The sequence below is a fragment of the Capricornis sumatraensis genome, chromosome 3, assembly GCF_032405125.1.
Source record: "Capricornis sumatraensis isolate serow.1 chromosome 3, serow.2, whole genome shotgun sequence".
Classification (NCBI taxonomy): Eukaryota; Metazoa; Chordata; class Mammalia; order Artiodactyla; family Bovidae; genus Capricornis; species Capricornis sumatraensis.
This window is the reverse complement of record NC_091071.1, coordinates 45551198-45578978: the sequence shown is the minus strand read 5'-3', so window position 1 is coordinate 45578978 and position 27781 is coordinate 45551198. Positions and strand designations below refer to the sequence as shown.

The following is a 27781-nucleotide window of genomic DNA, read 5'->3' as shown; positions in this document are numbered from 1 at the left end:
CTAGCAAAGATCCTTTTCCCAAAAATGTCAACTTCACAGGTTCCCAGAGCTAGGAATTAGACATTTTGGGAAGGAGGAGCAATATTCCACTCAGACTCAGCAAAGATATTCAGGAAAGGAAGAGGCCCACAGAGGATAGCTCTCTCAATGCTGAGAACCTTCTCAATAAAAGGAGGGCTGTGTGTCAACCTGAGGCAATCACTAACATGGAAAGACTTAAGGCACATTTGAGACAAAGCATCATATTTTACTAAAAATTGGGAAGCTATTAGTTTGGTGCAAAAGTAATTTTGGTTTTTCAGTTGTTGAAATTTGCAATTTGACATTGGAATACATCCTTATAATTCTTATATAAATGTATCTATGTTATACATCATTTTAATGCACATTTCTCACTGTATTTTCTTGCTGTTTCTTTTATACACATTTTGGACTATGGAAATGATATTAGACAAAAAGCAAATTCAAGTGATTTTCTTATTGAAGTTCAACATGGGTCACAAAGCAGCAGAGATATCTCTCAACATCAACAACACACCTAGCCTAGGAACTGCTAACGAACGTATAGTGCAGTGGTGGTTCGAGAAGTTTTGCAAAGGAAGTGAGACTTTTGAAGGTGAGGAGCATAGTGGCCAGCTATTAGAAGTTGACAATGACCGGTTGAGAGAAATCATCAAAGTTGATCACCTTACAATTACACAAGAAGTTGCCAAAGAACTCAATGTCCACCATTCTATGGTTGTTCAGCATTTGAAGCAAATTGGAAAGGTGAAAAAGCTCAATAAGTGGGTGAAAAAAATTATCGTTTTGAACAATGAACCATGTCTCGATTGGATTGTGACATTCTACGAAAAGTGGATTGTATACACCAACCGGTGACCACCAGCTCAGTGAGTGGTTAGACTGAGAAGAAGCTCCATAGCACTTCCCAAAGCCAAACTTGCACCAAAAAAAGGTCCTGGTCACTGTTTGGTGGTCTGCTACTGGTCTGATCCACTACAGCTTTCTTAATCCTGCCTGATGAAACCATTACATCTGTGAGGTAAGCTCAGCAAATCAATGAGATGCACCGAAAGCTGCAACACCTGCATCCACCATTGGTCAACAGAGTGGGTCCAGTTCTTCTCCATGACAATGTCCAATAGCACATCACACAACCAACGCTTCAAAAGTTGAATGAATTAGACCACAAAGTTTTGCCTTATCCACCATATTCACCTGACCTCTCATCAACTGACTACCACTTCTTCAAGCATCTCAACAACTTTTTGCAGGGAAAACATTTCAACAACCAGCAGGAAGCAGAAAATGCTTTCCAAGAGTTCACTGAATCTTGAAACATGGATTTTTACACTACAGGAATAAACTTATTTCTCATTGGCAGAAATATGTTGATTGTAATGGTTCCTCTTTTGACTAATAAAGATGTGTTTGAGCCTAGTTATAATGATTTAAAATTCACAGTCGGAAACCACAATTATGTTTGCACCAACCTTAATAGGAATAGACAATGGTTCAAAATTGGGAAATGAGTATGTCAAGGCTGTATATTGTCACCCTGCTTATTGAACTTAAATGCAGAATACATCATGCAAAATGCTGTGCTGGATCGCGCTGGAATGAGACTCCCAGGGGAAATACCAACAACCTCAGATATGCAGATAATATCACCTTAATGGCAGAAAGCAAAGAGGAACTAAAGAGCATCTTGATGAAGGTGAAAGAGGAGAGTGAAAGAGCTGCTTTGAAATGGAACGTACAAAACACTAACATCATGGCATCTGGTCGCATCACTTCAAGGCCAATAGATAGGGGGGAAAAAATGGAAACAGTGACAGACTTTATTTTCTTGGGCAGATAGTAACTGTAGCCATAAAAACATATCTATACATGTTCATGTTCATATAAAAATATTTTTCCTCTTTTTAATATAAATTAAATCACATGCTCTTTTTTTTTTTTCCATTTTACAATGTGATTTGGAAATTCCAACACACCAGGGCATAGAGGTGCTTTCACTCCCTTTTTTAAATAGCTGCATAAAATTCCATCACAGCGTTTATTTAACCACGATCCCACGGAGAACAAATGTTTCTAGTCTTCTAGTCTACTACTACAGTGAATAACATGGTGTAACAGTCATTGTGGAATTCTGTGACTACCTACGTAAGATAAACGCCTAGAAATGAAATTTCTGGTTCAAATTGCATGTGCATTTTAAATTTTAATAGCTAATGTTACAGTGCTCTCCATAGAGGCTGTATGAATTTATACACTTTCTGGCCTTGTATGAGAACATCTGTTTTCTCACATCTTAGTCTACATACTTCATTAAACTTTTTGATCTTTGCTAACATAAGTGAAGACAGTGATCTCAGTATAATTCTAATTTTCATGGTTTTTATTACACATGAAATAGGGAATCTCTGCACATTTTTGAGTCTGGGGGCTTTATTTACTGATTCATAGAAACGTTTTACATCTCAGAAATTCAGCCGTTTGATCTCATATGTAACTTTTTTCAAGTTTGTCATTAATTTCTGACTATGCTTATGGTAATTTTTGTGAGGTTGAAATCTGCATTAAAATTTATCAGTATTTCTGGGCTTCTGATTTACATTTCCATAGCTAGCAAGGAGTGCTGCAGTCCAAAATTTAAAAGAAATCTTCCCATAATTTATTCTAAGATTTTTATGGGTTAATATTTTACACTTAAACCTTTGATGCATTTGGAATTTATCTTGCCGTGAAGCATATGGCTCAATCTTGTTTTTCCTAAATGGCTCACTGCACCCTGCTCACTCTGCTCCAATTGTCTTGCTGTATCTAACTGTTCGCTGAACCCAGGGTTCAGTTCAGTTCAGTTCAGTCACTCACTCATGTCCAACTCTTTGTGACCCCATGAATCGCAGCACACCAGGCCTCCCTGTCCATCACCAACCCCCAGAGTTCACTCAGACTCACGTCCATCGAGTCCGTGATGCCATCCAGCCATCTCATCCTTGGTCGTCCCCTTCTCCTCCTGCCCCCAATCCCTCCCAGCATCAGAGTCTTTTCCAATGAGTCAACTCTTCGCACGAGGTGGCCAAAGTACTGGAGTTTCAGCTTTAGCATCATTCCTTCCAAAGAAATCCCAGGGCTGATCTCCTTCAGAATGGACTGGCTGGATCTCCTTGCAGTCCAAGGGACTCTCAAGAGTCTTCTCCAACACCACAGTTCAAAATAGGCAAGCACAAGTGGGGAAGCTGGAAGAAAACTCAAAGAGTTGTAGAACTGCAGACAAGTTTATTCACTCTGGGCTGGACAACAGCCCCAGTGAAGTAGACATTGCTAGGCAGTCAGTATAGAACACTGAGACCTCCGTCTTATTTTCAGTAAACATCTCACTCTATTAGCATAAAACTATATCCTTTGTCTAGAATTCCTGGAATGTGTCTTTGGGCTGATAAATTATCAGCACTCAGATCCAGGGAAAGGCAGTAATTAGCTTCTATTCCATATGCTTGAGGGGAAAACAACTGATGATCATTAATCTTAAACCCATACATCTGATCCAGCAAAATGGCCAGGAGGCAAGAAAAAGGGTGAGGAGAGAAGCAATAAACACGTTAAGCATCTTGACCTTTAAACTGATTGGTTAGAAATAACATGATTTAAGAACAGGAGCCAACCAAAAAAGGAAGAGATTAATACTGGTAAAGATACAAAACTGCTGTAATCCCCACCTTTTGGGGAACTCTTTACCCCCCTCAGAGTATAAAGCTCAGAGCTTTGTACTTTCCTCCTCTCTAATAAATCGTATTCACTTGCTACCATGAGTGTTTATGTGTTCCTCCAGTCCATACTTTGGCTTCATGAACAAGAGCTCAGATCCCCATTTCAGTAGCAGCAGACACAACACAACTCACAATCTCCAGGGCTTTCCAGGTAGAACTTAAATATACTTACAGAACAAAAGTAGCCCTTGGCCAAGTACCTCCTCAAGCACATGCACAGTGCTCTAAGTGGTCTCAGCTGTTACATAATCATTATTAACAGGAGAGGGAGGGTGTGGGGTGAGAGAGCCTGACGTGCCATCTTGGCTAATTTGCTCTATCCCCACAGCTACTTAACTATATCAATAACCTATATTGAATAAATGATTTTTCTGCCCACTGATTTAGAATGCAACAGTTATTGAAGACTAGAGCCACTAGATGTTAAGCAGGAGAATATATAATTAAATTTACTTTCATTTATTTTTGTTTTAGGTACATGTTTTTGGTTTTGTTTTTGTTTTTGAGGATTATAGTTTCCTGACTAGTGATCAAATCAGTGCCCCCCTGCAGTGGAATTCTAACCACTGGACCACCAGGGAATTCCCATGACTCAAGTAGAGCTTTTGATATTATCATCTCAACTATATGGAATTCTGTTTGATTCTAGGGATAATCAAAAAAATTTTTAAGAAATTTTTTTTCTTAAAAAATTTTCTGTGTCTATTGTAAAAATCTAGATTCACAGTGTAGGAGCAAAGTAGCCAAGATGGCATGGCCAGGCTCTCTCACCCCATTATTTTGTAAATAATGATTACAGAACAGCTGAGATCACTAACAGCACTGTGTGTGCGCATCACTGTGAGGAACATGTGGGGTACTCTCTTGGCCACGGGCTACTTTGTTCTGTAAGCATATGTAAGATCCACCTGAAAAAGCCCTTCTGGCTGCATTATGGTGGTGAAGATGCATTATGGCTGTGTCCACTGGGTCAACCACAAGAGGAGAGAATATAGCATGTCTGCTGCTACAGTTGCTGTGCCAGTCAGGAAGAATAAACGTATTTGCAGTTCCTAGAACTCCTTGAGTTTTCTTTCAGCCTCTTAGTCCGTGCCTTACCTACCATGGGTTCAATAAACAGTGCACACAGGGAGGAAGGGTGAGACACACAGTTATATATGTAGCAGCAATATGATAAATATAATTTTACAGTCCTCATTTTATAGACTGGAAAACTGAAGCATTGAGGAATTAAGAAGCTTGCTCAAGATCACACTAGTAAGTGACTGACTCCAAGCTATTCATCACTATGATATAGCCCAGCTTAAAGAAACAATCAAATGGTGGAAAGACACCTCTTCCTTCTGCCATAGGCCCCCTCTCCCCTGAGACACTACTTTTATCCCCTTCTGGTCTCCAGAGCACAATGACAATGTTTCTGGCTTTGAGGTTGGTTTACACTCTAAACACCACCTTTAGCCTTCTTTATTTTAGCAGTTCAGGGCCTCCTTTCTGCCTATCTAAATCAAGATTAGCTCCAATTTTCTCCTGTTGCCCATTAAGCTAGGGACTCCCTCGTTTCTCCGCAGTTCATAGTTTCTGCTGGTCGAACGGCTTCTTGTGCATAGCCTATACACACTTGAAAAGCTGAGTCTCTCTCAACAAGCACTGCTGCGGTGAAGGAAGGCAAATTTCATGCTCCTTCCGACACTCAAAGGGCAAATGACTTGTCTCAGTGCCTATAGTGAATGCAGGGGCCTGGAGTTAATTATGGTTGAACATTTCTTGAGCAGAGGCTAGGCTCTTTACATTATCTTTCACTGAATTCTCATAGTTACCGTGTGAGGGATGTGGCATGGTTAGGCAGGTGGAAGGTGGTGGTCTGTGCTCATCACAGACACAGGGTAGCCTTCCAACAGCTTGGGGGACATACTGCATTAGGGAGGAATAGCTGGCCATCCACCTAGATAAACCTAACATTGTTGGACAGACACTGCCAGAAGGAAGATCATGTCAGGAAAGAGGCTCACAGAGCAGGATCAGGGTTTTGGAGCATCAGGTGTAAATTTACTCATCTTTTTTTCTACCATGTGTTCTGTCTGGTTTGACGGTTTTAGATATCTGGCTGGATAACCCATCTGTCTGTCCAGCTAGAGCTTTGTGTGGCTCACCCAGTGTCTGCTGTCTTTCTGGCTGGAGGTCTGCATGTCTGTGCTATGGGTTTGTCCAAGGATCTTTTCAAGCTGGCAGTCGGTCTGTCTGGGGTTTGTTTTTCCAGCTGAGTCTACTTGGAGGTTCACCAGTCTATCAGTCTGAGGTGAGTACATCTGACTATGAGGCTAGTGCACTGTCTTGCTGACTGCAGATTTGTTTGCCAAGCTGGTGATCTGTGTGCATCTGCTGTCCAGCTCAAGGGCTGGGGCTTGTGTGGCTAGCAGCCTGTGCGAACAGCTAGAGGTCTGACTTGTTGGCATCCTTTCATCTGTCCAGATGGGAGTTTACCTGTTCATCTGGTTCTGGGGTCTCTTCATCTAACTTGGGATATAGCTGGCCAGGTGCTTTGGGATCCATCTATTTCTCTGGTTGAGGATGGTGTCTCACTGTGGCTGAGAATCTTATCTGTCCAACTAGGGGTCCATCCAACCAAAGGGATCCTATGTATCTGAGGGCTAGGAGCCCATCTGGCTAGCAGGGAGTCCATCTACCTGAAGGATTTGCAGTGTATGTCCCACTGGCAGATGGTCTGTGTAGTGGGGAGGGGTCCATCTGACTCCTGTTGCTTTTTCTATCTGCTTATCTGACCAGCTGATCACCTGGGAGTCCACCTGGCTGTCTTCCCAGCAGGAGATATATCGATTTGTCTGCCAAAATACGGATTCTGTATAGTTGGTGAGCTGGTAAAGTCTGTCCACTTGTCTGCCTAGTTGGAAGTCTGCCTGGCTAGGTGAAGTGTCTGTGCAGTCAAAGGTCTGTGTGGCTGGTATCTGTCTGACTGAAGTACATTTGGCTATCTGGGAGTCCATGTGATTAGGCCTATCAGTCTGTCTGCCCACATGGTAGGTCTGTGTAGCTGAAGGGCTGTCTAACTCAGAGGACATCTGTGTCTGTTCAGCTGGGGATCTGTTTATGACTGTCTGGGAGTCTGTCCAGCCAAGGGTCTGTCTGTCTGGTGTCTGTCTAGCAACCTCGCCGGAGGAGAGGGTCTGTCTGTCTGGTGATGTCTTTTGCATGGGGTGGTCTGTTAAGACTGTTGGTGTGTCACTCTCCCTGACTGGAGGTCTACCCAGGGAATGGACTATCCCTCTGAAGCTCTGGCTGTCAAGGGGAATGGCCTGCCTCTCCAGGTTGGAATTCTATCTGCTTACCCATCTGGGGATCTCCTTACTTGTCTGTCTGAAATCAGTCTGCTTGGCTGTTGTTACGCATGGCTTCCATCTGTCTGAATGGTAGTGGGGGATGAGGGTTCATCCATCTCTTTGTGTTGTAAGCTGAATGTCTGAGGGAGTCTCAGATACTGAAATGAACCAGTCTTTCAGGTGGTCTCCAGAAGCCTATCTATCCATCATCCCCTTCACAATGGGGGCCCCTACCAGACCCTTAGGGTTGAGTTTATTCTTGAGTATGCTCAGTGTGACCTCACTAGCCATCATCACCCAACTACCTCCCCAAGTCTCATGGTGTTGCTAACTTGGCCTCTGTTTACTGGTGCCAAACAGAAATGCAGAGACAGTTTTGGGTGAAGTAGAAAAGAGTAGCTTTTATTGTGTTGCCAGGAAAAGGGGGCCACAGTGGGCTAATGCCATGAATACCATGTGACCGACCCTAGAGGGGATAGTGAGGGGTTTTATAGTGTTCAAGGAGCAGGGGGTGATCATGGACCAAGCTCATGGACAATCCTTGGTTGGCATCAAGGTGAAGTTTCAGCATCTTCAGCCTCTGCTTGCAACCAGTCTAGGGTCGATGTTCTTGTCGTCAGAAGTTTTTATCCTGTGGGGGTCTGCTTCCTATAAAAACAACTTAGGAGTGTGTGTGTATCAGGTCTTTACCCCTTTCAGGAAACTGGGAGTTCAGTGATTCTACTATGTGGTAGAATTATAGTCTAAATTGTTACCAGTTCCCTAGCTCAACAACTATTCTTTGTTTCTGCATCTTCACATTTCCAAATCATTAACTCTTGAGTCAGCATTTTACTTCAAAAGATAAGGACACAGGGACTTGAACATGGTTTCAGTGCCTTGAATGCTATAATCACTAAGGCAGAGCTCCACATCTTCCACGCTAAGAAACGTTTATTTTTATTCAGCCCAGCACCCCCATTCCCAACACTTCATAAAGCAGAGCATGACCCTCAGCAGTCCAGGCACCCATGTGGAGCAACAGACAGGCAGGGGTGCAGCGCTCACACCCGGGTCCATTCAGCAGGCGGATCTCGGGGTCCTTTAGGCCTCCCAATGCGCAGGTTAAAGCCTGGAAGAGGAAGGGCACCATACGGCTTATAAGAGAAGCTGAGGTGTGGATAGGAAGGCAACCGGTGGAAAACCATTCTCAGGCCTCCAGGCCCTCCTGGTTTGCTGCAGCCACGTCCACAGGGCTCTGAGGATGTGAGTCCCCTGCCACCATACCCGCCCCATCCCCGTCGCAATTGCAAACGGCCCCAGCAACCGAGTTTATCTGACTTACCTAGCCCACCAGTCTGAGCTGCATCCGCCACGTCCTCATAGGCGCCAGGCCCAGCCACGCTTTCGTCAACAGGAACTGTGGGCAGAAAACCACCCGAACAGGTCAACTCAGACGGCCCTTCAAATTCCGGCATCCCTGCCCAAGAAGGCTGGCTGGGGGCTGCAGGTCCGGGCCCAGGGGCCAGGGGCGTGGCCAGGGGCGTAACCAAGACGGAGCCCTCTGCCCAGACCAGGTGACCGGGTCAGAGACTGCGGCGGGGCCAGAGACCACAGCGTGGCCCGAGACGCTTCCGGGCGTGACCTGAGGACAGGCAACAGTCTTAGAGGCATGGCCGGGGAAGCCCGAACCTCAGCCCTCCAGGGCGTGCCCCGGCCAGACTCGAGCTGGGGGGAGGGGAGGTCATCGTGGCCTCCAGGCTCTCCAGAACCTGGCCAGAGAGGATCTGCAGGAATAGGTGGGGGACGATCCAACCCAGCCCCGGCCCCCGGCCTCCTAGACTTACCGCGGCCCGGCTGCGCGCCGCGCGCGTCCTCAGATTGCCCCTGGTGCCGCCAGGCGCGCGGCGTCACCTGGCTGTAGAGTGGTGTGTCCTCCGTGCTGCGCGCTCGCGCGCCCGCGCCTGCCCCGGTGCCCACGGGGGCCGCACGCCTCTGTACCACCGCGTAAGTGTCGGCCATGGAGAGGGCCGGAGGCCCGGGCACCGAGATGCTCCTGCGGGTGGGGAGGGCGGGGAGGAAGTGAAACTGCAGCGCCTAGGCGGGGGAGGGAGGGAGCTCGCTGGGCGAGCAAACCACCGGCTTCCTTCCCGCCTGAGGCGGCTCGCAGTGAAGGAGCACTGAGATGGAGGCGGTTGGTCTCTGGAGAAGGGGGTCTCGTTTCTGTGTCCCTAGGGCCCAGCAGGTTGGATGGATGAAGGAAGGAAGGGCCCAGCTGGCAGGTGAATGGGACGAGGTGTTATTGAGGAGTGGTCATTTCTGTGTAGTTGTTTATTGAATAAATGAATGAGGAAGTGACATCTAAAGGGAAGGAAGCTGCTAAGTCACTTCAGTCATGTCCGACTGTGTGCAACCCCGTAGACGGCAGCCCACTAGGCTCCGCCGTCCCTGGGATTCTCCAGGCAAGAACACTGGAGTGGGTTGCCATTTCCCTCTCCAATGCATGAAAGTGAAAAGTGAAAGTGAAGTGGCTCAGTCGTGTCCGACTTTTCGAGACCCATGGACTGCAGCCTACTAGGCTCCTCCGTCCATGGGATTTTACAGGCAAGAGTACTGGAGTGGGGTGCCATTGCCTTCTCCAAAGGGAAGGAAGGGAAGGTGTCAAAATGGAGAGCTGGTCTCAGACCAAGGGCTGAAGTCTGCTGCACCAGATATGAGGCCTGACAGTTGGGCAGCATCAAGAAATATCTGCTGAATTAATGACTTGGGGGGAATGAAGAAAGTACTGACACCGGAATGTAGGGGTAGGGGCAGAGACAGTGTCATCTCTGGTATTAAAGAATCATCTTCAGAAAGGTTCCCAGAGCTCAGTTCAAAGAAAGGGCTGGTGAACATTTGGTGAACTGAACGACAAGGATGGCGCCAGTGTTTCAAGGGTGAGGAAAGGGCTAGCCACCAAGAAGAAGAAACTGGAAAGGGAAGACTCCGGGGATGGGGCTAGGTACCTAAGGACTCCGCTGGATGGGCGGGCAATGGCATTCAGGGTCTGGGAAGTCCAGAGGGAGAGGGCGTCATCGTAGAGTGGGACACAATTCTGGAGGAAAGACAGGAGGGGAAGGGCATGAGGCTTCAGAGGACACTGTCCAGGCTCCTAGTGGAGATCCCTGTGGTCTCTGTGGGGGCAGCTTAAGAGGAGACACTCTGATAAGGAAGCAAGGAGGATGACAAAGGTAGATATCAGAGTCAGTCCCTGCTACTGGAAGGAGTCCAAGGGCTAGATGCTGCCATAGTGGTGGCCACAGACCTCTGCTCTGGGTCCTGGTCTCTGAGGGTTAGAAGGGGGCCTTGGTACCTCCTTGAGGTTCTGGTAATGAGGGCTGGCATTCTGTATCGCTGAGAGAAACATCTGAGCCACTGTGTGGTACAGGAACCTGTACTGCTCCTGGGGTAGTGGGTAGAGGGGAAGATAGGTCATTGAGAAGGGAAGAGTAAGAGGGATGTGTCCCTGGAATGGGGAGACCCTGCTCACACCTCTGTCTGTATGGCCATAGGCCGCTGCTTCCGAATCTCGAGGACCACACTGAAGAGGCTGAAGTTAGGTGGGATCATCTAGGGCAGAGAGATGGGCACATGAGAAGGAGCTGTGGGCAGGGGATGCACACTTCACGCGCATGCCCTCTTCATACCTGGGTCAGAAGCAACTGTCTCACATAATCCACAGTGCACAGGACACCTGTTCGCCCGCAGCCAGCACTGACAAGTAAGAATCAGAATGAGCTCGACCAGGGCCTTCCTGCAACCCATTTTAAAGGGGACATTTGGGGTGGGAGGGGAAGGACTTAATTAATGGAGGGGCCCCTGCAGCACTTTTTGGTTCCCAGTATCCCAGGTTATAATTTGAAAGGAAAAACTTTTTAATTGCTGATATTTGTTTAGCATCAGCTGTGTATTTATTCCCCAGCAGACAGTCTATGTTCAATAAATACTGAAAATTTCAGTTGCAACTTTAACGAGTGTGGCCTCAGTTTTCTTAAAATAGGCATTCGAGAAACTGCAAGACTGGCTCCAAGTCCTGCACTATTCTTCCCTGCCTCCCTCCCCAACTACCATCCCCTCTGTCTCACCAGATCCCCATAAAGCCCATTTATTAAACCTGCAGTGGACACAGAGGGGGTTGGAACCAGATCCCTGGAGGTGCCGAGCTTCCTCAACCATGGCAAGCACATGGTCAGGATTGCTGGGGACCCCTCTGTCTGGCCAGGACATATACTGCAGCTGGGACACTGAGCGGGATTCCTGAAACACGGAAAATGAGAGGCAAAGAATAAAAAAAGAAAGAAAAGCATATATTGAGCAACTACTTCATGTCAGCCCTATTCTCCACATCTTCTATTTAAATGAAACAGATAATAACTAAAGAGAAGGGTACTATTGTTAATGCCCATTTTACAGATAAGAAAGCAGAGACAGGAAGCTCTCACTATGTGGAAGTCTCCTCCTCCCCTTGCAGTACCTTCTGGAAGGTGACCTGCAGGATCCTCAGTGTGATGTCTGGATTCAGCCACATCTCCCTTTTCTGTGGATATGGGGCATGTGGGAAGAGGGCAGAGAAAAATGATCACAGGTGCCAGTTCAGTTCAGTTCAGTTCAGTTGCTCAGTCGTGTCTGACTCTTTGTGACCAAAAGACACATTTTCAGGAAACTGCATTTCTGATTTAAAATTTTAAAAAAGTCGTTCCCTGGTGGCCTAGCGGTTAGGATTCTGGGCTTTTACTGCCATGGCCTGGTTCAGTGCCTGGTCATGGAACTGAGATCCTGCAAGTCGTGCAACACAGTCCTCCCCAACACCGCCCCCCCCCCCCCCCGCCAAAAAAAAAACACCTATTTCTAAAAATTCATTTAGTCTAAATATCCCCCATGACTTCTGTGAAGGAAACATTTTACATAAGGGATAAAGAGAAACTATGAGCTAGTTCCAACAAGCTCATTTACAATGAAAGAAAGAAATGTCTTTTGTTTTAAAACAAAAGTTTGCTTGTATTTATCAGTACCAATTGTTTTTATAACCTATGAGAGATTTTTCTGAGTTCTTTTGAAATGGTAAGGGAAATAAGAATTTTAAGAACCTAACCAGGAACATTTATATTTACAGCGATAACCGTGATAGTAGTTAAAATGCAAAATCAGTGTATAATGAGTTCTGACTATTTGCATGCTAATACCAGAGAGGTCCCTGCAGTGTGATGGGGACTGTGGGGAAATTGCTCATTCTTTCAAGCCCAGCCCAAAAGCTTTCCACTCAGAATCTTCTGTGAAAGACAAAATCCAAGATTTCCGTAAAGTGCTGTTCCCACCTCTGCCCCAACTCACCAGAGTGATGCAGAAGGGCCCAATCTGCAGTGGTTCCTGCTGTAGGGCCCAATAACGCTCACACTTTTTCTGCAAAAAACAAGGGGAAAAGGGGAGGGACTGAAGAGGGGGAGTCTGCCTCAAGAGTTCATATTAACATGTGTACAACCCCTTGGAACAGCCCAGCTTGCTGGTGGAAGCACAGAGAGCAGCAGCATCTCATCAGATTAAACACAGACTCAGTGGAGATGTGAGCTTCTGACTGTGCAGGAGCAAGACAGTCCAGAATATTTTACTGTAAGCACCTAAAACCCTGGAAAGAAATGTATGAGCCACTATTTTCAAACACTGGTCCACATGCATTTGCAGGACTGTGATCCCTGAACAAAGGGAAACACAGGAGTGAAACCCTATGAATTCCCAAGGTTACTGCCTCGAGGCAGTAACCAGGCTGCAGACCATGAAGGGTCTGATGATCCCGCTAGTTGAGAAACCAGAAATCTTGGCTCAGGGAGGCCAAGACAGAGTTCTTGAAAGAACAGTACTATGCAAACAGAAGCAAAGAACACCAGAAGTCTGCATGAGGTCCCCTTGAGTCTTCCGCTGATAATAATCTGGGCACATATGATATGAAACCCCATGAAGCTAGGAAAGAATAACTTTCCATGAAAGCATAATAGCTATGGAACTATAAGATGAACATTTCCTAGAGCTCACAATGGAACAAATAATTTACACTTCCTCCAGCCAGAGTGGAGACCTGATTGATTAAAAAGGGCATTCAGTAAGGAACAAGACACCACACATTAGTAAGTAGAATGAACTCAGTTCTAGAATAAAGGCTTCTTTAGACATACCCTTAAAAAGCTTAAAAATAAACCTTAAAATGATCAAATATCCAAAAATAACTGCCTTCCAAAAAAAGTTCCAACACTCTTTTTAAAAAATTCCTTTTTAAAGGAAAATAACAAGATCTAAAATGTATCAATACTTGTGTAAAATTTGGGCTTCCCATGTGGCACTAATGGTAAATAACCCACCTGGCAATGCAGGATACATAAGCGATGTGGGTTTAATCCCTGGGAAGATCCCCTGGAGGACGAAATGGCAACCCACTCCAGTATTGCCTGGAGAATCCCCATGGACAGAGGAGCTTGGCAGGCTACAGTCCATAGAATCATAAAGAGTCAAGACATGACCCAAGCAACTTAGCAAGTGTAAAATTTAAAATATTAAGCATCCAATAAAAATTTACTAGACATACAAAGAAGCAAAAAATATGACCTACACCCAGGAGATAAGTCAGTCAATAGAAAAAGACCTAATACAGATGAGGAAAAAGGCAGACAAAGACTTTAAGACGGCTTTTATAAATATGTTCAAAGATGAGAAGGAAAAACATGAATGTGATAGAAAAAAAAAAAAGATATAAAAAAGACCTAAATGGAACTTCTAGAGAGGAAAAATAAAATATATGAAATAAAAAATTCACTATCTAAGGTAAATGAAAAGATGTTCAACATTGGTAATTATTAGAGAAATGCAAATTAAAATCACAATGAGGTACCACCTCACACTAGTCAGAATGGCCATCAGTAAAAAGTCTACAAATAACAAATGCTGATGAGGGTGTGGAGAAAAGAGAACCCCCATATATTGCTGGTGGGAATGTAAATTGGTGCAGCCACTATGGAAAACAGTATGGAGGTTCTTTAAAAACTAAGAAGAGTGGCTATATGATCCAGAAATCCTACTCCTGGGCATATATTTGGACTAAACTATTATCTGAAAAGATACATGCACACTGTGTTCATAGTAGTAGTACTCACAATAGCCAAGACATGGAAACAACCTAAATGTCAATTGACAGATGAATGGGTAAAGGAGATGTATGTATATATACACACACACAATATACTCATCCATAAAAAAAGAATGAAATAATGCCATTTTCAGTATGATAGAGATTATTATACTAAGTCAGAAAGAGAAGACAAATACCATATGATACCACTTATATGTGAAATCTAAAATCTGACACAAATTAACTTATCTACAAAAGAGAAACAGACTCACAAACACAAAGAACAGACTTGTAGTTACTGGGGGAAACAGGGATGTGGAGGGAACAATCGGGAGTGTGGGATTAGCAAATGCAAACTATTATATATAGAATGGATAAACAAGGTCCTACTATATAAGCAGGGAACTATATTCAGTATCCTGTGATAAACCATAATGGAAAAGAATATGAAAAAAACTCACTGTCTAATCACAGATTAGGGGCGTCCCTGGTGGTCCAGTGACTAAAACTCTATCTCCCAACACAGGGGGCCTGGGTCAGGGAACTAGACCCAGCTGAAGATCCTGAGTACCACAGGTAAGATCTGGCATAGCCAAATAAATAAATAACTTTTTTAAATAGCAGATTAGATACCAGATCAGTGAACGCAAAGACATAGCAATAGAAACTATTAAGTGAAAAAGAGAGAGAAAAAGTGGAGGAAAAAAACTAACAGAATCATATATCTGTGGAAATATATCAAGTGGCCCAATGTATGTATACCTGGAGTTCAGAAGGAGAGGAGAGGGGAGAATGGAAACTATTTTTGAAGAAATAATAGCTGGAAATTTTTCCAAATTTCATGAAACTATGAACCCACAGAGCCAGAAAGGTCAATGAACCATAAGGAGAATAACCCAAGGATTATTAACACCAAGTTAGATCATGATCAAACTGCTGAAAAATCACAATAAAGAAAAAAAATCTTAAAACCATTATACACAAAAAGACATTAAATTTGAGAAATAAGAATGACAGAAGAATTTTGTCAGAAGCTTGGAAGCCAGAGGTCAATGGTGTTATGCCCTAAAAATGCTAAAATTAAAAATTCAGACAAAAGCTGAAAGACTTTATCATAAGCAAAACTTCACTATGAGAAATATTAAAGTAAGCTTTTCAGGAACTTCCCTAATGGTCCAGTGGTTAAGACTCTGCACTTCCACTGAAGGGGGTATGGGTTTGATCCCTGGATGGGAACTAATATCCCACATGCTGCATGGTGAGGCCAAAATAAATCAATAAAATTCTGATTTCTTCTTTAACAAAAAAAAAGTAAGCTTTCTATACAAAAGAAACATGATATCAGGTGGGATTATGACCTACACAAAGGGATGAAGAATAAAGAAAAAAAGTAAATAGGTAGCTAAGCACAAAAGGTATTTCTCATTTTTAACATCTTTAAAAGATAATCTAGTGAATTTTACCAAAAAAAGAAGGAATAGCAATCCTTCACAAATTTTTCCAAAAATTTGAAAAAGGAATATTTTATAAGACCAGTATTATTCTGGTATCAAAACCAGACAGATATCACAAGAAAACTATTCAACATCTCAAGAATATAGACAGAAGAATTATTAACAAAAGATTATACACAGTACACAAGATTGGTTCAAGATATGAAAGCCAATCAATGTTATATACCATAATAACAGAAAATAAAACAGAAACACATGATCATCTCAATAGATGCCGAAAAATGAACAAAATCCAGTACCTCTTCATACATAATAAAAACATGAAAAGCACTAGACATAGAAAAGAAATTCCTCATTTTAAATTAAAAAGCAAAACCAACAAGTATCTAAAAAGGGCCTACAGGTAACTTAACACTTAATGTTGAAAGACTGAATGGTTTGTGCTTAAGATCAGGAACAAGACAAAGATGTTTGCACTTTCTGCTTCTGAACAATTTTGTATTGGAAGTTGTAACCAGTGCAATTAGGAAAAAAGAAATGAAGCAAAGAAGCAAAGAAAGGAGAGGAGGTGGGAGGGAGGAAGAAAGAAAAGGACAGGAAAGAAAAAAGATGGGAAGGAAGAAGAAACAAAGGGAAGTTACCCAGATTGGAAAAGACAAAACTATCTCAACTTGCAGGCAGCATGATGTTATATATAAAAGTGATATTAGATAAAGTGTTAATCGCTCAGTTGTGTCCGACTCTTTGTGACCCCATGGAACGTAGCCCGTCAGACTCCTCTGTCCACAGATTTTTCCAGACAAGAATACTGGAGCAGGTAGCCATTCCCTTCTCCAGGGCATCTTTCTGAGCCAGGAATCAAACCTGGGTCTCCTACATTGCACGCAGATTCTAGCCACTGGGAAAGCTCTATAGAAATCATATATAAAAAAACCCTGAAGAATACACACACACATACACTATATTAGAGGTAAAAAGTGAGTTCAGCAAGGTTCAGAATACAAAATCAATACAGAAAAATCAATTATATTTTCATGTAAAGAAAACTGTCATTTGCAATATCTACCCTGAATTGATAGATTCAGTGCAATCCTTATCAAAATCCTAGGCGTTTTGATGATATTGGCAAGCTGATCTTAAATGTTAATGTTAATATGTTAACATTAATAAATGTGTTGTGGATACCCAAGACTGCCCTCAGGTTTGTTGATTCAATAGGAGGACTCACAGGACTCTGTACAGAGTTGTACTCATGGCTACAATTTATCACAATGAAAGGATACAGAATAAATTGGCAAAGGGAAAAGGCACACAGGGTGAAGTCTGCAGAAAACAAGGTGCCAGCTTCCAAGGGTCTTCACCCAGTAGAGTCACTTAGGATGTGCTTAACTCCTCCAGCTATGAGTTGTGACCACACATGTGAAATGTCCACAGGGAAGCTCCTTAGGAATTCAGTGCCCAAGATTTTTACTGGGGGACTCTGTGGTATGTAGGCACCTCTGACTAGCATGGGCCAAAACTTCAGAAGGAAAGCAGGTATCATATAAACCTGCTGTCACTTAGACACATTGCTTATATAAATACTTTAGCAAAGTCGACCACTCTTATTGGAAATCGGATTTCCAGTTAAGAGCCAACATTGCAGGAAGGACTTTCTAAGCATAAGCACTTAGGCTTGCTATGTTAACTCTTCTGTACAGCAAGTGACCAAGAATAGACAAAACAATCTTGAAAATAGAACAAATTTGGAAGACTCACCCTTATTGATTTCAACACTTAACTACAGACCTACAATATATTGTAGTACTGGTATAGTACTACAATCAATGGAAGAGAATTGACAGTCCAGAAATAAACCTTTACATGTACGGCTGGTCAATTGATTTTCAACAAAAGACCAAGACCATCCAGTGGAGAGAGCAGTCTTTTAACAAGTAGTACTGGAACAACTGGATATCTATATGAATTTGGATCCCCTATCTTACACCATATACAAAAATTAAGTCAAAATGAAAATGAATCAGAGACCTAAGCATAAACACTTAGAAGAAAACATAGGAGTAAATCTTTTTGACCTCTGGTTAGACAATGACGTGTTAGAAACAGCACCAAAAGTATATCAAAACAATAGATTGGAAGGATTCAAACTTACAGAAGGTTTGTGCTTCAAAGGACACTGTAAAGAAAATAAAAAGACACCCACACAATGAGACAAATATTTGTAGATCATATACTGATAAGGGACTTGTATTCAGAAGAATTCTCCAATAATAAAAAGACAAATAATCCAATTAAAAAATGGTAAAGGAACTAAACAAATACTTGTCCAAAGAAGACATACAAATGGAAAAATGAGCACATGAAAAGATATTTGGTAAATCCACATCATTAGGCAAATGCAAACCAAAACCATGAGACACCACTTCCCACCCATTAGGATGGCTAAAAAACAAAAACAAAAAATAACATATATCTTGTTGAGTGTATTGAAAAAATAGAACCCTTGTGCATTGTTGGTGAGAATATAAAGTAGTGCAGCCACTGTGGAAAACAAAACAAATCAATACAACATTGCCACATGATCCAGTAATTAATTCTACTACCCCAAAAAATTGAAAACAAGGACTCAAAACAGATACTTATATATTAATATTTATAGCAGCATTATCACAATAACCAAAAGGTAGAAACAACCCAAATGTCCATCAACAAATGAATGGATAAACAAAATGTGATACAAAAATAAAACAAAATGTTATTCAACCTTAAAGAGAATGAAATTTTGATATGCTCTGCAACATGGATGAACCTTGCAAACATGATAAATGAAATAAGTCAGACACAAAAGGACAGGTATTATATGATTCCACTGAGATGAGGTACCTAGAATAGGCAAATTAATAAAGCCAGAAAGTAAAATAAAGGCTACCAAGACCTACAGGAAGAGTAAAGGGGAAGTAATTATTAAATGGATAGAATTTCTGTTTCGGCTGATGAACAAGTTCTGGAATTGGATATTGATAATGGTTTGAAACATTGTGAATGTACTTAATGTTTCTAAATTGTACATCTGGAATCATTAAAATGGCAACATTTATGTATATTTTACCACAACTGAAAAAAGAAAGACATGATGAATACCACTTCACATCCAACAGGATGGCTATAATGAAAAAGACAAAAATAACAAATTTGGACAAGAATGTAGAGAAATTGGAAGACTCATACATTGCTGGTTGAATGTAAACTGGAAAACAGTTTGGCAGGTGCTCAAAATGTTAGAAATAAAGCTTACCATATGACCCAAAAATTCCACTTCTAGGTATATACTGAAGAGAAATGAAAACATACTTCTATACAGAAACTTGCACATGAATGTTTATAGCAGCAATATTCATAATCACCAAAAAGTGGAAATAGCTCAAAGTTTATAAAGTGATTGTGCTGTGTGTGCTTAGTCATGCAGTTATGTCCAACTCTTTGCAGCCTCGTGGACTGCAGCCTGGCAGATTCTTCTGCCCATGCAGATTCTCCAGGCAAGAATACTGGAGTGGGTTGCCATGCCCTCCTCTAGGGAATCTTCCCAACCCAGAGATCAAAGTCAGGTCTCCCACTTTGCAGGCGAATCCTTTACTGACCGAGCCATGGAAATATAAAACAGAATGTTATCTAGCAACAAGAAGGACTGAAGTATTGACATGGGCTTCCCTGGTGGCTCAGCCAATACATGCTACACTGTGCATGAATTTGAAAAACACTACCTTAGTGTTTGAAGCCACTCACCAAAGGCAACATGTCATATGATTGCAGCTATATGAAAAGTCCAGAGTGGGCAAATCTAACAGAGTAGATAGATTAGTAGTTGCTTAGGATGGAGTTTGGTAGGAAATGGAGTATGCCTGCTAATGGATATAGGGTTTCTTCATGGGGTGATGAAAATATTCTAAAATTTATTGTGGTGATGGTTGTATGATTCAGGAATATACTAAAAACAACTGAACTGCACACTTTAGATGGATGAATTATATCTCAATAAAGTTTTTTTTAATCTATATGAAAATAATAGCAGTATGTTGTGTAGTATATTTTAAGTTTAGAACTAAACCTGTGGCAACAATAGCCTGATGCATAGAAAGAGAAAATTGAAATATGCTGTTGTAAAGTTCTCACATTTTACCTGAAATGGTATAATAATAGTATTTGACCATACACTGTGATAAGTACATATTTCACTAAACAATAAGCACATAATACAGAGGTAAAACTAATAAGGTAATGATGACTATTATTTTCATTACACGGGACTGGAATGCAAAAGTAGGAAGTCAAGAAACACCTGGAATAACAGGCAAATTTGGCCTTGGAATGGGGAATGAAGCAGGGCAAAGACTAATACAGTTTTGCCAAGAAAATGCACTGGTCATACATAGCAAACACCCTCTTCCAACAACACAAGAGAAGACTCTACACATGGACATCACCAGATGGTCAACACCGAAATCAGATTGATTATATCATATGCAGCCAAAGATGGAGAAGCTCTATAGAGTCAACAAAAACAAGACCAGGAGCTGACTGTGGCTCAGATCATGGACTCATTATTACCAAATTCAGACTGAAATTGAAGAAAGTAGGGAAAACCGCTAGACCATTCAGGTATGACCTAAATCAAATCCCTTATGATTATACAGTGGAAGTGAGAAATAGATTTAAGGGCCTAGATCTGATAGATAGAGTGCCTGATGAACTATGGAATGAGGTTCGTGACATTGTACAGGAGACAAGGATCAAGACCATCCCCATGGAAAAGAAATGCAAAAAAGCAAAATGGCTGTCTGGGGAGGCCTTACAAATAGCTGTGAAAAGAAGAGAGGCAAAAAGCAAAGGAGAAAAGGAAAGATATAAGCATCTGAATGCAGAGTTCCAAAGAATAGCAAGAAGAGATAAGAAAGCTTTCTTCAGCGATCAGTGCAAAGAAATAGAGGAAAAGAACAGAATGGGAAAGACTAGAGATCTCTTCAAGAAAATTAGAGATACCAGGGGAACATTTCATGCAAAGATGGGCTCGATAAAGGACAGAAATGGTATGGAACTAACAGAAGCAGAAGATATTAAGAAGAGGTGGCAAGAATACACAGAAGAACTGTACAAAAAAGATATTCATGACCCAGATAATCATGATGGTGTGATCACTCACCTAGAGCCAGACATCTTGGAATGTGAAGTCAAGTGGGCCTTAGAAAGCATCACTATGAACAAAGCTAGTGGAGGTGATGGAATTCCAGTTGAGCTATTTCAAATCCTGAAAGATGATGCTGTGAAAGTGCTGCACTCAATATGCCAGCAAATTTGGAAAACTCAGCAGTGGCCACAGGACTGGAAAAGGTCAGTTTGCATTCCAATTCCAAAGAAAGGCAATGCCAAGAATGCTCAAACGACTGCACAATTGCACTCATCTCACATGCTAGTCAAGTAATGCTCAAAACTCTCCAAGCCAGGCTTCAGCAATACATGAACCGTGAAATCCCTGATGTTCAAGCTGGTTTTAGAAAAGGCAGAGGATCCAGAGATCAAATTGCCAACATCCGCTGGATCATGGAAAAAGCAAGAGAGTTCCAGAAAAACATCTATTTCTGCTTTATGGACTATGCCAAAGCCTTTGACTGTGTGGATCACAATAAACTGTGGAAAATTCTGAAAGAGATGAGAATACCAGACCACCTGACCTGCCTCTTGAGAAATTTGTATGCAGGTCAGGAAGCAACAGTTAGAACTGGACATGGAACAACAGACTGGTTCCAAATAGGAAAAGGAGTACGTCAAGGCTGTATATTGTCACCCTGCTTATTTAACTTATATGCAGAGTACATCATGAGAAATGCTGGGCTGGATGAAGCCCAAGCTGGAATCAAGATTTCTGGGAGAAATATCAATAACCTCAGATATGCAGATGACACCACCCTTATGGCAGAAAGTGAAAAAGAACTAAAGAGCCTCTTGATGAAAGTGAAAGAGGAAAGAGAAAAAGTTGGCTTAAAGCTCAACATTCAGAAAACAAAGATCATGGCATCCAGTCCCATCACTTCATGGCAAATAGATGGGGAAACAGTGGAAACAGTGTCAGACTTTATTTTGGGGGGCTCCAAAATCTCTGCAGATGGTGATTGCATCCATGAAATTAAAAGATGCTTACTTCTTGGAAGAAAAGTTATGACCAACTTAGACAGCATATTAAAAAACAGAGACATTGCTTTGTCAACAAAGGTCCGTCTAGTCAAGGCTATGGTTTTTCCAGTAGTCAGGTATGGACTGTGAAGAAGGCTGAGCACTGAAGAATTGATGCTTTTGAACTGTGGTGTTGGAGAAGACTCTTGAGAGTCCCTTGAACTGCAAGGAGATCCAACCACTCCATCCTAAAGGAAATCAGTCCTGAATGTCCATTGGAAGGACTGATGTTGAAGCTAAAACTCCAATATTTTGGCCACCTGATACGAAGCTGACTCATTTGAAAAGACCCTGATACTGGGAAAGATTGAAGGCAGGAGGAGAAGGGGACGACAGAGGATGAGATGGTTAGATGGCATCACTGACTCAATGGACATGAGTTTGGGTAAACTCCAGGAGTTGGTGATGGACAGGAAGGCCTGGTGTGCTGTGATTCATGGGGTTACAAAGAGTCGGACATGACTGAGCGACTGAACTGAACTGAGACAAAAAAAATATGAATAATACAATTTGAGTAATACTATTGACAAGCTTGTACTAATTGACAGTTATAAAACAGTTGAAGGTTTCAACACTCCTGTTGGGAACTGACAGAACATTTAGAGAAAAGAAATCAGTAAAGATATATCAGTTCAGTTCGGTTCAGTTCAGCTCAGTAGCTCAGTCGTGTCTGACTCTTTGCGACCCCATGAATTGCAGCACGCCAGGCCTCCCTGTCCATCACCATGTCCTAGAGTTCACTCAGACTCACGTTCATCGAGTCCGTGATGCCATCCAGCCATCTCATCCTCAGTCGTCCCCTTCTCCTCCTGCCCCTAGTCCCTCCCAGCATCAGAGTCTTTTCCAATGAAGATACAATAAAGATATAAAAGATTAAAGTGTCTTTCAAAAAGACACAATCAATTTGACCTGATATTTATAGAATACTCAACCAAGCAGAATACACATTCTTTTCAAGTGCACACAAAACATTTACCAAGATAAATCATATTCATGGCCACAAAACAAGTTTCAATACATCTGGAATAATATAAAATTGTTCTTTGACCACAATGGAACTGAAATTTAATAACAGGAAGATATATGGAAAAGTCCCCAATATTTGGAAATTAAGCGCAGCTATAGTCAAATACCATGTCAAAGAAGAAATCACAAGGGCAACTAGAACACATGTTGAATTAACTGGAAAAAAAAGACAACATAGTTTATGAAATGTAGCTAGAGCAGTGTATGGAGAAAAATGAATGGCGTTACTTACATGTGATAAAAATCACAAATCTATTATCTAAGCTTAAAGAACTAGAAAAAAGCAAATTAAACCTAAACCAGAAGAAAGGAAATGATAAAGATAAAAGAAATTAATAAAATAAAAATTTAAAAATAGAGAAAATGAATAAAATTCAAAGCAGCTTCTTTGAAAAAATAAAACTAATAATCCTCTAGCCCAGAGATTGGGTAACTTTCTATAAATGGCCAGATAATAAATCTTTTAGACTTTGGGAGCCATACAGTCTACTTAACTTGCAACTACTGAACTTGACAATTGTGGCATGTATACAGTATGTAAACCAATGAGCATGACTATGTTCTAATACATTTTTATTTACAAAAACAGGCAGCAGGACAGATTTAGTACAACAGTTAAAAGTTTGATTCTTTATTCTAGCCAGACCAAATAGCCAGAAGATATCACAACTACCAAAATTAGAGATGAAAAATGTACATCACTATAGATTGCGTAGACTCCATGATCAGCCAGCTATCCCAGCCAGCCAGGATGCAGAAACCATGTGCCTTCAGTGATGACACACATTTATTGAGTAACTAATTTATACTTATGGGCAAAGCAAAGATCCCTGCTTTCCTGGAACTTTGCTTCTACTCAGGGAGACAGAATAAACAATATACATAATGCATTTGTAGATTATCTTATATTTCATTCAGAAGTTGGTAAGAACTGTGAAGGAAAATGAAAGTAGGACCAGGGAAGGAGAGTGGGAGTTTCAAAGGGGGTGAGGTCCAGGAAGATCTCATTGAGGAAGGAGCATTTGAGCCAAGACCTGAGGGTGGTGATGCAGCAGCCCAAGGGGAAAAATGTCCCAGGCAGAGGGAACAGACAAAGCATAGGACTCGAGGCAGAACAAAGGCCCCAGTGGTCAGAGCATAGTGAATAAGTGGGAGAAACATGGGGAAAGACATCAGACTTGTACTGGGGAAGCCACAGTTATAGGGTCTTATGGTCTATGGGGCAGGAAGACCAGCAGGAGAGGGCTGCCAACATTGGAAGGATGAACCACACAAATAAAAGGAAAAAGATCATTTAAAAAATTAAAGCCAGTAATAGTGGGCTTGGCAGAGCTACAGTGGAGTCACTCCAAGAACCGGTCCCTTGAGTCATGGGATCAGGGGAGAGCTAGTGAGATTTCTCCTGTCTCCTGCATAAGGACATGCACTCCAGAGGCTGAGCACACCTACCCGTCCATTCTCCATCTCCTGACAGGCCATCAGGATGACCTAGACATAGGGGTAAGGGAGGAGAATCAGTTTAGGGGGTGCAGTTATCAGGGCCAAGGGAGGACCCAGAATACTGGCCACACCTCCCCCTCCCCCAAAGCTGACCTTGACCCCAAATTCCCAGATGAGGCGCCAGAAGTCTAGCAAGGTGTGAGGCAGGGGTCCTTGTGTGGCGATGTAGGCCTGGCTTCCGTCTGCACCCTGGTAAAGGCTAAGGTCACTATCGAGGTTCTGCTGTCACCTCCACCACCTCTGCCCCTTTCCTGACTCCCAGCCTGACCCTGACGAAGTTGCCATTGATGTAGTCGCCATATCCCTCTTCCTGGAGCAGGGAAAGGATCACTCGTGTCTGATCGTCTGCCAGCAGAAGTGAGAAACATGGACTTTGTGGTTGACAGCCCTGATGGCCTCCCAGATGAAAGCCAGCAGGGGACAGCACACCTGGGGGGATCCCATCGGGGTGCACTGGTGGGATGCTGGGGATAAATGCAGCCAGAGCAAGGCTCCCGGAGGGAGAGTTCTGGGAACCCAGTAGGACACAGGGACCCTGGCTAGCACCTGGATCCCACAGCGTGGGGGCACCGACTCCTCCGGAGGCCCCACCCCCACCCCCGACTTACAAGGCAGCACATCTTTGTAACGGTTCTTCCTCAGGTTCTCGGGGCGACTGCCGGCCTCCGTTGAGCACACGCTTTCCGTCTTCCAGGCGGCTGAGTGGGCCCGGATGTCCTGGTGGGAGGACCGCAAGAAGACCCGGGGGTGGGAAGAGAGAGTAAGAGAGGAGCCAGATCAGAGGCCTGGGACACTGAGGCTCTCAAAGGGATATGCGGCACGTGCCCTATGCAAGGTGCTGCGTCCAGATAGTGTTGCTGCTGCTAAGTCGCTTGAGTCGTGTCCGACTCTGTGCGACCCCATAGACGGCAGCCCGCCAGGTTCCCCCGCCCCTGGGATTCTCCAGGCAAGAACACTGGAGTGGGTTGTCATTTCTTCTCCAACGCATGAAAGTGAAAAGCGAAAGTGAAAGCCCTCAGTCGTGTCCGACTCTTAGCGACCCCATGGACTGCAGCCTACCAGGCCCCTCCGTCCATGGGATTTTCCAGGCAAGAGTACTGGAGTGGGTTGCCATTCCCTTCTCCAATATTAATTCAATAACAGTAGCCATTCAGAGTGCCCTCTCTATGCTAAGCCCTGTGTAAGGGCATTGAACTATCTGCAAGGTGCCTCCGAAGTTGGTATTATTGACTCCCCGTTGTGCAGTAAGAAAGCTGAGGCACCACATGTGTCAGTGACTTTCTGAAAGTGCCACCCAGGAAGTGGGTGAGTGTTGAACTCAGACCTCTGAGCATCTGTCCCCATACCCTCAGTGTGTATTTACATCTTATCATGAACAATAATTGTAATATATTATGTACTTAACATAACAAACATGATACACAAAGGATAATATACAATGTATATGAATTAAATGTATAACATTACTTATGTAGATACTATTAGGTGCTTTAATACTGTTAGATTATTATGATCAGTGAATAGTATTGCCATCATCATCAGGCATTCATAATCATGACAATAATAAATAGCACCTACCAAGCCACCGTGACTGCAAGCCACCATTCTAAGTGTTCTTACACCCATCAGGTAGGTCATTTAAGTCTTCATGGACACATTTCTGCAGTAGATACCACTATGGATATTTCTACTATGTAGATAAGGAAACCAAGGCCCAGAGAGGCCTTGGAAGATTCTTGTGAGTGCAGGAGATTGCAGGAGGCTGGTCTCCAGCAACTGGCACTGCTCACCACCCAGCTTCTGCATAGGGATCGTCAACACTGCTCACTGTCCCAAATTGGACCCAGACCTGGATGAATATGATGTCATGTACTACCTGGGTATTATATGTTTACATTTATTATGCACATTTTCATACTGCATAAATTATATATTCTGCATTTATTACACAGTTCTTATATATAATATTTATTTTATATTTGTATAAAGATTTATACTTTTATTATTGTTTCTTAGAAACTTGAATAACTGCTCATTTTATAAATGAATTTTCATGTTTATTCTGTTCTATGAAATTAATGTATGTTATAGTTTATGACATTTATACATATACACTGTATATTTTATATTATACAATTATTTCATAAATCTGTTCTCTTTCTATTGTTCTTAATGAATATATAGTCATTTATTACTTACATATATTTATCAGACATTTCTAAATTTAAGATGTCACCATATATGATTCTAACACGTTTCTATGTTATTATATTTAAAATATCTCAGTACTTGTACAGTGCGATGCCTACGACGCTGCTGCATTATCACTCCTTACGTATAGCTTGCACTACCCCACTGTAAAGTTTAGGATTATTTATAACTAGTGACAAAGCCGCCTATAAAGTAAGCGCTCAAGATGTGCTAAGCGCGGTTTACCCACACTGGCTATTTTAATCCTCAGGTCAGTTTCGTCACATTTCACCCTAGGAGAAACAGAGGCCACAGAGACCGGACAAAGAGCCTCAGGCCATATCGCCTGTAAGAACTGGCCTCCATATCCTCACTGCAGCGGGGCCTCTTGGTTCCTCTTTTCCCAGCCCCTTCCTCCCCAGGACCACAGTGGGGACAGTGACCACCGGGTCGCCTGGAGCGGCCGAGCATCGCGTGAGCGCTCGCCTTCTCCGCTCAGCAACCCGACGATACCGGGAGCGCAGCTAGGGCGCAGGGACCCGAGGGCGTGTGCGGTCCCGCCCGGGCCGGCAGTGGACTTCGCCCTCTGGGGCTCTGCAGGCAGAGGGTGAAGACCGGCAGGGAGAGAGAGAGTGCGACAGAGAGAGGTGCTGGGGAGAGAAAAACAGAGAGATCTCGAAGTGAGAAGACGACCCTGGACGCCGAGAGAGAAGCAAAGTGCAGCAGGGTGCACAGAACAGACGGAGGTCCGAACTGTCCAGGGCGAGGAGCAGGAGCTCGGCAGTCCACACTCGCCCACTCACGCTGAACTCGCCGGCGAAGACCACCCCATCCCTGCCGCCTAGTGCTTCCAGCTGCTCCAAGAAGCTCCGCGCCGCATCCAAACTGCGACTCATGGTGCCGCCTGGGAGTGAGGTGCAGTCCACCTGCACCTCGGCTCTCTCCGCTGGGGTAGACTCCGCTGAAGGCAGCCGAGGCCCCACCTCAGATCTCGCCGACCAATGGGAGTGCTCAGCGGCAGACAGGGCGCGCCCCTCAGCCAATGACACTCAGAGCCCGCCCCAGCCCCGCCCACAGGCTACCGGACTGAGGGCGCTAGGTTCCCCTGGCTGCGCGTTGGGCTAGAAAACTGCGCCGGCGCTT

The 27781-nt window shown here is 43.2% G+C and overlaps 1 protein-coding gene across 2 annotated transcripts; it reads right to left on the bottom strand.

Annotated features, from left to right (window-relative positions):
- Positions 1 to 7561: 7561 nt before the first annotated feature.
- PTPN18 (protein tyrosine phosphatase non-receptor type 18) lies at positions 7562 to 27534 on the bottom strand. 2 transcript variants are annotated; one of them, XM_068968208.1, is made up of 15 exons: positions 27442 to 27534; positions 25057 to 25165; positions 24717 to 24793; positions 24542 to 24637; positions 24398 to 24436; positions 12461 to 12529; positions 11604 to 11666; positions 11244 to 11386; positions 10777 to 10843; positions 10622 to 10699; positions 10443 to 10532; positions 10096 to 10184; positions 8938 to 9146; positions 8436 to 8510; positions 7562 to 8222 (listed from the first exon to the last, which is right to left on the bottom strand). In XM_068968208.1, the coding sequence occupies exons 1-15, from the start codon at positions 27532 to 27534 to the stop codon at positions 8155 to 8157; spliced, it is 1365 nt and encodes a 454-aa protein (XP_068824309.1). In that variant the 3' UTR covers positions 7562 to 8154. The 2 variants fall into 2 exon arrangements, with proteins under 2 accessions (XP_068824309.1, XP_068824310.1); XM_068968209.1 differs by lacking the exons at positions 24398 to 24436; positions 24542 to 24637; positions 24717 to 24793; positions 25057 to 25165.
- Positions 27535 to 27781: the final 247 nt, after the last annotated feature.